The sequence below is a fragment of the Mus caroli genome, chromosome 17 (assembly GCF_900094665.2).
Source record: "Mus caroli chromosome 17, CAROLI_EIJ_v1.1, whole genome shotgun sequence".
Lineage (NCBI taxonomy): Eukaryota > Metazoa > Chordata > Mammalia > Rodentia > Muridae > Mus > Mus caroli.
Genome location: NC_034586.1, coordinates 74407043 through 74418835, shown reverse-complemented (window position 1 = coordinate 74418835; position 11793 = coordinate 74407043). Strand labels below are relative to the sequence as shown.

Sequence of the window (11793 nt, the reverse complement as noted above, 5' to 3'; positions counted from 1 at the left end):
GCAGGCCAGTCAAGCAGTCTACCAACTGAATCATGCCAGCTGAGATAATCTCTTTACATGTGTGTATCTGATTGTTTGGGGGTTCTGGATTTTGTTTGTTTTGATTTGTTTTTTTTTTTTTTATCTACCATTTCTAAGTTTTATAATATTTGTATGTGGTTTTCACTCTGTAACTTGATTTGATACATCTTTGTCTTAGAGGAAAATTCTCAGGCTAGTGAAAATGAAAGAAAAACGATTAGTTCTGGTGCTCTAAAGGGAAGCCGGTGGAGATACTTAATCATACAGAGTTCTGTTCTCAAAATTGTTAAAAAGCACTCTTACTGTCCTGAAACCTACCTTGTAAAAGTTGCATTTCCGTGTTCTTAACCTTATAAATGTTTATTGGGCATTGTTTATGAACTAGGTTGTGCAAACATGTAAAATTAGTCAATTTCATTGTGATTTACTATTCTCCAGATGAAGGTAATGAAACAGAGGTGCAGCCACAGCAAAACAGCCAGTTAATGTGGAAGCAAGGCCGGCAGCTACTCAGGCAGTAAGTACCAAGATTAAACGCTCTCACTTTTGAAAGGAAGAACAGTTTTCATGCTTCTCTTTTGTATTTTTAATGCATGAGTTTCTCTTGTATTACTGCTGTGAGCAGCAAGTAGTAAGGTATTAGAAAGAAAAATACCTTAATTGATTGATTTCCTATTCATTTTTCANGTTAAGCACTTTCCCCCTCTGCTCTGGCTTATGTAGTGAAAAGAGTTCCATGTCATTATTTTCTTTTCATCAACTCTCTAAACAGATGTCTTACTACAAACTGGTAAGGATCCCCGTACACACTTCGTTACAAGCCTTCTCAGTACACTGAAGAACTCTCTGGATTCCCAGATTTTGCATGTGTGGACTAACATACTGGGACTCTATAGGGGTTCTGATGTCAAATAGCAGACTAGACCTGGAGTCTTGGCAACTTGCATACAGATTTATGCCAAAATAAAAGGAAATTTGTTCTCATTCTCCGTTTTTTACTTTTGGGATGAGTTACTAGTAGTTTATTTCTAAGATTTTCTTTTCTTTTCTTTTTTTCTTTTTTTNTCTTTTTTTTTTTTGGTTTTTTGAGACAGGGTTTCTCTGTGTAGCCCTGGCTGTCCTGGAACTTACTTTGTAGACCAGGCTGGCCTCGAACTCAGAAATTCACCTGCCTCTGCCTCCCAAGTGCTGGGATTAAAGGCNTGCGCCACCACGCCCGGCTATTTCTAAGATTTTCAAAGCATGTTAATGCAATCCATTTCTTTTGAATAGAGGAAGGAATATTACAATATCCCATACTTCTCTTTTATCTAGACCAGTGGTTCTCAACCTTCCTAATGCTGTGACCCTAATACAGTTTCTCATGTTGTGGTAACTCCCAATTGAAAAATTATTTTTGTTGCTACTGCATAACTATAATTTTGTTATAGGTATGAATTGTAGTGTAAATAGCTGATAGGTAGGATATGATATGTGGCCCCTATGAAAGGGTCGTTCAATCCCCAAAGGGGTCTTGACCCATAGGTTGAGAATCACTGATCTAGACAAAGTTAGAAAAGATTTAAACCATTAGGTGGATTTTTGTTTCTGTTCTCANTTCACTCTTAAATACGACATGTATTTATCTTTTCAAATTTAGTTTTGGTAATTTAAGTTGAACCTAGGTTCTTAAGTATGCCAAGCAAGTGCTCTGCTGCTTGTACCACAGGACCTTGTTTTCTTGTACCACGTGTATCTCCTGTTTGCTTGTTTCCTTATTTCTTTCTTGGTGTGCTCTCACTAAATTAACTTGAATTTGTAATNTTGCTCCCTGAGCCTCCTCAATAGCTCTGTTACAGGTCTTAGCCATTTTCAGTTGTTAAATGGCTGAGTGCTCTTAAACAGCTGTGGGAGTTAAGAGCACTTTCTGCTCTTGCAGAGGACCTGGGTTCAGTTCCCAGCCCCCACATGGTGGCTCACAACCACCTGTAACTCTTAATTCAGATGATCTGGCATCTGCTGCTGGCCTCTGCAGGTGCTAGGCACATACACATCCACGGTACACAGATATACATGCAGGCAAAGCACTCATACACTTAAGAATAAATTTTAAATGCTGGTTAGTTTTTTGTTTTTGTTAATGAGAAGTGATATCATAGTAAATTGAGGCATTTTTCAAAGCTTTAAAAGAAGTAAGCTATGCATCAGCTATTTAATAAGAGATGCTCTGCATTGCTGGCAGAGCAGTCTAAAGATTTATTTATTTATGTGTGTGAGTACACTGTAGCTGTACAGATGGTTGTGAGCCTTCATGTGGTTGTTGGGAATTGAATTTTAGAACCTCTGCTCTCTCTGGTCAACTCTGCTCACTCAGTCCCTGCTCGTTCTGGCCCAAAGATTTATTATTATGTATAAGTACACTGAGCTGTCTTCTGACACACCAGAAGAGAGCGTCAGATCTCATTATGGGTGGTTGTGAGCCACCATGTGGTTGCTGGGATTTGAACTCAGGACCTTTGGAAGAGCAGTCAGTGCTCTCACCCGCTGAGCCATTTCTCCAGCCCAGCAGTTTAAAACAGACACATGTGATTTAGTTTTGTTGCAAATTATTAATTATTAATGTAGAAAAATGAACTAGAGAAATGGCTTAGGAGAATCAAGCATTGGCTGCTTTTTGCAGAGGACTCAAGAAAGTGGGAATTTACAATTTCAGATTTGTAAAATTAAGACTTTTCTGTGGCTACTGAGTGGGTTTGAACAGTGATCATTTTGATTTAATAAGGCTTCCTATCCCATTTGATCACCTATTTTTGNGAGGTATCCTTCAGCTCTAGTAACTCCTGAAGGAAGTTGGACTTGAATGNGCNGTCTTATCAACCTGTGCTTTCTGAAGACCTANTATATAAATAAACACACGTTATCATTATATCATGATATCAATGTCATTTCCTTTGTTCTGGTCCTACCACTACCACNCTTGGTCTGTTAAAACAAATCATTATCAGCATTTAACACTGGAGTTCTTGGGTATAGAGTGCTTTCTGTATATCCTGGGTGATATTGAGTCTCCTTGATGAGAATAGAAAGTTTAAGAGAAAGTTGCATATCAAAAAAGTGGCAGAATTGGGCTTGAGCCATGGAGGTAACTGTATGCTCTCTGCTCTTTTTCTGTGCCTCTGACTCTCTTAAATTACACAAATTCACATGAGTTTGTGTACCCCAAGTCCCACAATTTAATTGTTTATTTTTGTTTTGGAATTTCTCAGTTCAGAAACATCTCTTTTTAAAGTGACTGGTATGAAATAAAAATGTTACCTTTTTCTGTGTCGTGGAAAGAAACCATTTATACAAGAAGCATTCTCTGCAGGTTTTAGTTAATGATACTTCACATAAGAAATGTTAAAACAACTGGAGCCATTTTTCTAAAACAGCANTGGTAGAGTTTGTGAGGAGAGTGTCCCATTATTCCTAAAGCAAACAGTGTGCTCTGAAATACATTGAAGAACTGTTTCTTCTTAGGATGAATGAATAGCGCATTGTATAGTTCTTTGGTTTTCCTTTGTGACTGTAGAGGCTGGTGCTGCAGGAGACAGCTCCATCTGCAGCTGGAATATTATTAACAAGCCTTACTGACATGGCACTGTTCTCTTCAACCTTATATAGTCAGTGGGCTTAAACAAATACTGTTATTTACATTTTAAATTTTACAACACTAATTCCTGTGTGACTGAACTATAAGGATCCGTTTTGTGCAGGTATCTCCAGGAGGTCGGCTACACAGATACTATTCTAGACGTGAAATCCAAGCGTGTGCGGGCATTGTTGGGCTTTTCAAGTGATGTCACTGACAGGGAGGATGACAAAAACCAGGACTCAGTGATAAATGGCACAGAGGCCGAAGTTAAAGAGACAGCAATGATTGGGTAAGTATTTTGTCTGAAAATTGCTTTAGCTATAACTTAAATTCTTTCTGAATAATTTTGGTATAGAGGATATTAAGCTTTTAAACGATTACTTGGTAATAAATTAATTTTAGTTAATTAAATGTTATAATTTTAAAAGTTTCATTTAGTTAGAAGGTTTTAAGGTTATTTTAATTAAAGAATATAATTTTTATTTAGGGTATTTTATTTTCTTTAAAGATCTAACATAGGTTGCAATATCTTGAAACCCTGTTAACTGCTGTTACAATCTCATAAGAGATGTTATTGAAATTAGATACAAATCTATAAGAATGATATATTACTGATGAACCGGAGATCAGAAAGTAAATCTTTCCTTAGTCATATCTTTTATATCATAATGTTGTTCCTCATCTTTCCTTTGATATAAAATATCTATTTTAAATATATGTATATATTGGTATATACACACATATACATTTGAATTAATGGAGTAAGTATGACANTTCAGAAGTTACTTGAATTATTGGAGTTTTGTTTCAGACCACATATCATTGACATATACATAATTTTACTTAAATAAACATAATAATAAACATAGTTCAACAAAGAGATGATTCTTTATTTTAAAATTGTCATAAATCTTTGAATAAAAAAAAACCAAAGAATCTGTGAATGTCTTAAGTTTACTTTTTTCAGCTCATATTTAGGCTAAAAGAATGGTTTCAGTTGAACTCTGTAAATTCCTTTGAGAAAACATAGTCCCAGTTATTTGGGATATAAAACTATAGAATTAGATAAAGGTTCAAAATAAAAANTTTGTAAACAAATGCCCTTGGACCTTTTAGAAATGTAATAAAATTCTCTTTAGTATAGCGTGTGCATGCTATGAGTCGTTGTGCTTTGACCTGGAAAGTTAAATCATTGGATTTGTTATATAGTTGTGGAAGCTTCCATGAGCGGTCCAAGGAGGAGCTGTAGAGAAGAGACAGTAGAGAAACGGCACAGAGCTACTCATTTAGGTTAGCATGAAGGTCTGTCTGTCTGTGCAGAATCTGTCTGTCAGAGATCGAGGGCTTCAGCACTCACTGTTGGACTTTTTCAGTTCGTGCACAGAACTGTAGTAGATGGGAATCAGTGTAGGTCACGGGATAGTTTAGGGGATCATTTAGAACCATGTTGTAATACAGGCATAAGGTGCTAAAACTTGTCAACAGTTCATGTTTTGGTGATGTTTTAAAAAGATTACCTGAGTATTGTACATATTATTTAAACCAGAAAATCCGAGTTAACAGATTCTGCCTCTGTGCTGGACAATTTCAAATTCCTTGAAAATGCAGCTGCAGATTTCAGTGATGAAGANGAGGACGAGGACACTGATGGAAGAGCGAAGAGTGTCATTGATACTTCCACAGTGAGTTGGAGAAATCATTTCAATGTTTTTACCTGCCAGAATCCATGTGTTAGAAGTCCTTGTCCTTAACATCTTGGGTCCTTAAAGCCCTTTCGTAAACTTTGGGCAANTAGAGAGGTTTTATTACTGATTTTAATCTCAGTATTATTTGTAGTATAACATTCCCTCCTCAGTATGCTTAGACTCTGTCAATTCACTAGAGAAGGCAGCTCTCCATGGAACTGCAGTGTGCTGAACGCTGCATGTTCTAACTGTGTCCTGCTATTGTCTGTGATGACAGTAGAACTGGCAGGCACAGGATGGTGCCTGATGGTGGCTCCAGCAGCTCTGAGACGGTCTTGTCTCTCTCTGGAGGGCTGCAGTGCACGCTCTGCAGTTTCAGACCTCTCCTGTCACTTTCGTCAGTTGTTTAGAAGTCTTAGCTGTTGATTCAGCCTTTACGTGTACTGACTTTCCCATGCATTTCCTACAGTAGCAAGCGTATCTAAGTTAATGTTCCTTCTTTCTCTAGTCTTCCCCCTCCTTCCTTTCTCCCTCTCTCTTCCTTCCTTTCTTTCTCTGAAGTAAGAGGTGCGGACATGCTTGCCTTTGTTCAGTGGAGTGTGTGCACTTGTCTTTTATTTAAGAATAGGAAGAAGGAAAGTTAGAATGTGAAGCGGAAGGATCCAGTGTCCAGGACCGCAGTGAAAGCTTATGTCTGCAGCATTTGGTTTTTTGGTTTTTCAGGGGTGNGGATTGAGACAAAGTCTCACTATGTAGCTCTGTCTATCCTGGAACTCACTATATAAACCAGGGTGTCCTGGAATGCACAGAGGTCTGCCTCTCTGCCTCTGTGTGCTGGGATTAAAGTCGCCTGGCTTTGGTTCTTTTTCTTAATATCTCTGGCATAATTTTACTAGTTTGTAAAATGAAGATTATAATAAGTACCTCATTTAATCCCCAGAAGACTCTGATAAATAAGAGATTGTATATGAAAATAATGTTTAGCTGTAATGTGCTTTCTTAGTATAACTTCTGTGTTTTATGCTTCCTACTTTCTGGGCTTCATCAGAAACTCTTATTTCTGCCACATTATTGTTTGTATGTGCCACTAGCCATTTACACTGCTGACCTTAGTCCTATCAGAGACCTTAGTCCTATCAGAGAGAGTTTTGAATATCAAATAATCACCCAGATTTTTCTTAACAAAATAATGTGATCTAAATGTCTGACCCTTTGCTTTGTCCTAACCATCCAGAGCTGTATAGTTCCTTACGGACTTTTGTGTGCCAGTTGCTTTGAGACACCATTTTCCTAACAAGATGCTTTACTCATAGCCCAGTGGCAAGTAACTCCCATAAGTTCTTTGTTGGTAATTATATCAGTTAAAATATTTTAAAATCTATAAATTGATTACTAAAACTATGTTAAANGATCAGATTGGAAAATTTTAACAACCTAACCATTTGGTTTCTTAGTTTTTAACCATTTAATTTCTTTTTATGTCATTAATTTCACAGTGTTGATACCATTCCAATTGATAGCACAGATCGCAGGATCTTGTGAGCATGCATGAAGAAACATCCTCTGGAAACAGATTCACCCATTATCCACATTTACATACTGGGTTCAGAAAGCTTTCTCCCTCATCCTTCTCACATGCTGGGTATTGACTCCCAAGGTCTTGTGTTTAACAGGCAAATGCAACACCCCAGCCTGAGAAGAAAAATGTATTTAAATAACTGGGTATTTTTCTTAACAGTTTCATTAAGTTTTACATTGTATTATGTTTCTACACACAGCTGTAGCCTGATAGATTCATATCAAAAGGACTTTTTAAAGTTTTAAGTGTATAGAATGGTAAGCATGACTTATAAAATGTATTACAATCTACACAGAGAAAATGGTTGAGATTTGTCATGTTAAAAAATGCTCATAGAGCAAATAGGTTTTTAAAAACNATTGTTTTAAGGCTGAGGTTGGTGGTGTATACCTTTAATCCCAGCACTTGGGAGATGGAGGCAGGAGGATATCTGTGGGATTAAGGCCATCCTGGTTTACACAGTGAGCTCTAAGACAGCCAAGACTATGCAGAAAGACTTTGTCTTAAAAAAAAAAGGATTATTAGTATTTTAATAAAGTTAATAGATCTAAACTGAGAGAATATAGCTACTGTTGGTTACATTTAGTCTGTTGTATGCGTGGTCTCTCCACAGCCACACCCTGTCCCTTCTCCTGTCCTCAAGGTTTGCTTGTTCCTTGTGTTGCTGTCTAGAGCTGTGGTTCTCAACCTGTGGGTTGTGACCCTCTGGGAGTAGAATGACCCTTTCCCAGAGGTCACACATGCCAGTATTCTGTATAGCAAATGTTCACGGTACAGTTTGTAAGTGTAGCAAAAGTACAGTTACGAAGTAGCAACAGAATAGTTTATGATTTGGGGTCAGCATGGCATGAGGAACTGTACCACACAGCTAGGAGAGTTGGGATCCACTGTGGTCCAGAGNGTTGTCTTTTGTTCGTCCTCTTCCCTTACTGTGGCCTCCACCAGATTGTCTTCATTACGTCACAGTGGTTAGGATCTGAAATCGTAAGCGATAATTCTGCAAAAGCATTTGCTTTATTCAAGAACTTAGGAGGAAAAATGGAATTAAGAACTATTAGGTGTGGTTTTAGTAACATAAAGAATACTAAGCCTCTTTGAACTATCTTTTTTTTTTTTTAAGTAATTTTCAAAGTTTTATCTAACTTGCTTGAAACTCCCTAGCCTATAACTCACATTTCTTTTAAAAATCCTCTTAAATGTTTTTTAGTTGAAATAGAATATCTCCCTTTCCTCTTCCCTTTCCCTCCTCCAGCCCTTCCTAGCTACCCACCCTCCAAACCCTCCCAGGTCCTCTCTGCACTCTCTAGTTGATGGCTTCCTTTTAAAAAATATTATTGTTGCATGCATCATGTTCGTATGTATATGTATATGCATATAACAAATACACATAAGCTCAACTTGTTGAGTCTGTTCTCTTTGTGTGTGTATGGTTTCAGAGCTGACCACTCTTCCCTGAGCAGCCAGGAAGGGGCTCACCTTCCCTAGCAGTGACTAATTGCTGCAGTTCTTTGACTCGGAGTGAAACTGCAAAATTTCTCGTTTCATGTGAACATGTTTATTGGCATTGCTGCTGTTCTGGTCTTGTTTGCAGCCATTTCTAGGACAAACGATTTCACGTGCTTTACAGTGGACTTCCTCCTTGCATTTAATTCCCTACAATCTCCACTCCTACTGCCATATTCCTCTAGCGGACATGCAGGAATTGTGATGCAGGAACTGCGGTGCAGGTGTATCAGTTGGGGCTGGGCTCCCTCCCATCTGTTGATCCTTGTTGTGTCTGATTGTAGTTTCCTGTGATGGTCTCCATTTGCCGTTCTTTTCTCCTTAATTTCTTAAGTACAAAATCTGTTTGGGGAAGGAAAGTATTGCTATTACAAATTTTACCACTTCCTACTTACTGATAATATTTCTTTTGCAACCACAGCTCCTTTTTCTTTGGTGCCTAAGCATAAGAAAACACGGGGGTTTTTGATTTGTTTATATAAAATGCGACACTTGCTAGGCATGACTGTGATGATGGTGTGGACCCAATGGCTGTCTCATTTTGTCTAAGGTTACCTAGACATGTTTGCCCTCGGAGTTGCTTTTGTTACTTAATACTATGTTTAGTAATAACTAAAGCCCAAAATACTCCGAGACATTTAATTAGAGGTTCCAGGTACTATTTCTGGTGTTTCCCTGCCCTTTTTGTCTGGCAGTGAGGACAGAGACTTTCCATCTTGACAGTAGTGGTGGCCCCTCTGACGTCAGCTTGATCCCTAACTCAGGAGTGGGTGGTACATTTACCTGTGGAACTGTGAGGATAGGGTAGCNTGTGGAGGCTTTGCCTGTTTGTGCATCACGTGTGTGCCAAGTGTCCATGGAGCCAGAGAGAGCATTAGATCCCCTGCATCTGGAGGCACAGAGCTGTGAGCTGTGATGTNGGGGTTGGGGAATAAACTCAGGTCCTCTGGAAGAGCAGCCCAAGCTCTTCACCACTGAGCCATCTCTTCAGCCCTGGTGCCAATCCCCAGAGACATTGGTTTATACCTGAGTTTTGTTGCTTAGTCACTTAAACAAGTTATCAGCAAATGGCTTGTAAGTAATTAGAAAAATGAAACCATTTACTGTAGGCTCTCTGCTCAGAACCTGCCATGGTTATCTTATGGGTTTGTTAGACGGTAAGCTAAGAAGTACTGCAAGCATAACAGTGTTTCTTGTTTTAGGGTAATACTCTCTGTAAGAGTTGTTTTTCTTTAAAAGATTTATTTATTTCATTTATATGAATACACTGTATCTGTCTTCAGAGATACCAGAAGAGGGCATTGGATCCTTTTACAGATGGTTGTGAGCCACCATGTGGTTACTGGGAATTGAACTCAGGACCTCTGGAAGAGCAGTCAGTGCTCTTAACCACTGAGCCATCTCTCCAGCCCCAGTAAACAGAATTATAGTGTCATTAAATAGCACAATTTTTCCTGTTTAGTTTTTATATGCATGATGAAGACAGACAAAGCATAGGCATGCTGGGTTTGGCACTCACTATCCAGTTTACCTTTTAAAACGGCTGGATTTGTGGTTCCAGAGGTGTCTTTAAATATTAGAAGTAAGTCAGAAACAATTCTTGTATTAAAGCTTGTGTTATCTCGCTCTACAATATCTTTATTTTAGNGAGGAGAAGTGAATCTATAAGAGCCACTGACCTGGCCACATGGTGCATGTCTCTCCCAGCATTCTGCAGTCAGGAACAACTCAGCGTCAAGACTAGCAAGGGCTACATAGTAAGACAGGAAATAAAATAAAACTGTTAGAGAAATTGAAAGTGGAAATAATATAGGAGCCCATTTCTGAGTTTGTAGTTGTGGCTGGCATTGTGAAGGTGCGGCAGTCATGTGGAGGTATCATGGCTCTGCTCTGGAAACATTTCGCTCTTTACAGAGTGTGTTCTGTTTAAATCAGAGCAAAGACTATAGTCGAAGGAATGTAAGATTTAATTGTTCTCATAAGAAGAGTGTAGCCTGTCTGTAATTTAAGTACAAATCTTACTTATCTAGTGATATTATAGATTTCTTTTAGTTTAAGTAATCTATCATACCTTTGAACAAAGTTTAAATTACTGCTTTAAGACGTACAGTGCTTGTTTTTAAGAACACAATGTGTCAGGCTGAGTTAGGTGTCTTTAATACAGCCAGCACGTACGTTCTTTAAAAACGGTTTCTTTGCTAACTCTTTATTTAAATTAAATGCATAATATTTGTTTTTATTTTAGCTTGATGTTTTCCCTCCCTCCATTAGATTGTTAGGAAAAAAGCATTGCCTGATACCAGTGAAGATCGAGACACAAAAGAAGCTCTGAAGGAGTTTGACTTTCTTGTCACATCAGAGGAAGGAGACAACGAATCTAGAAGCGCAGGCGATGGAACNGACTGGGGTAAGGGAGCACGGACTGGGGTAAAAGGGAGCACGCTGGATCCAGGCGGAGGTCGGAATAAGTAGAGGGAGTTTCTGTCTCACCAGGCGGGCGGTGTCTGGGAGACACTTGGTTCTGAAATGTTACATCTCCGTGAAGCTTGTCCATCCCTTCTTCTCTCCTGTCTATGCTGGGCAAGAGCCCATAAGGAAGCTGTATAGCTGCTGCCTCCTCCTCTAATGTGTAAGGAGTACGGAATGAAACAGAACGGAGTTAAAACACGGGCTGCTTTGCTTTCTGCTGGCTTAGATTTTGGGAAAGCTTGAGCGTGAGGGTGGTGTGGAGGACTTGGTCTGTCTTCCATCCTAAGTAAATCACGCTGTGTTAGGAACTGGAGCTTCTGTGCTCCCTAGGATCCGACATATTACACAGCACAGTCGCGGGTTGTGCAGATTGCTTTAAATAGCTAGAAACAGCTAAACCTGTTAACAAGCACAGTAACCAACATTTGAGGAGAANTTCTGTGACAGATTATTCTAGTACTTAAAGAATTGTGGTAAATCCGTCAAAGGTGATGAGTTCTGTTGGCATATGTACATAAAAGAGAAAGAAGCAGGAGAGAAGGGGCTAGCATTTGCACAATTACGTGTTGAGAGAGTGTGATGCTGTTGATTACTGTAATATCACTTTTAAGTCTGCCTCTGGAAAGCTTCCTCTTAATTTTTAAAAGATGAGCCAGTGGTTTTGTGTTTGAAATACTCAGTATTTTGTTCATAAAGATCAGTGACACAAATATTATTTTATAGATTTATACAGATACTGCTATAAACGACACNTTGTTTTATAGAATAGCTGACTGCTGTTTAGATGTAGCTGTAGCACAGTATGAGCTTCTCACTGGTTTGTGTTCAGGCAGTCAGGCTACTTGAAGGATTGATCTAGTAGATTTGAGAGCTGGAACCAAGACAGCAGTTCTGCAACATCGGACTACGTTTTTTTGTTTTTT

The 11793-nt window shown here is 38.7% G+C and overlaps 1 protein-coding gene across 1 annotated transcript in view; it reads left to right on the top strand.

Annotated features, from left to right (window-relative positions):
* The window catches only part of Strn (striatin), an 85175-nt gene that overhangs the window by 49003 nt on the left and 24379 nt on the right, over positions 1-11793 (top strand). The window contains exons 4-7 of the mRNA XM_029470915.1: positions 460-538; positions 3756-3923; positions 5181-5316; positions 10673-10808. Of these exons, the coding sequence (XP_029326775.1) occupies positions 460-538; positions 3756-3923; positions 5181-5316; positions 10673-10808 (519 nt within the window). The remainder of the gene's footprint in view (positions 1-459; positions 539-3755; positions 3924-5180; positions 5317-10672; positions 10809-11793) is intronic.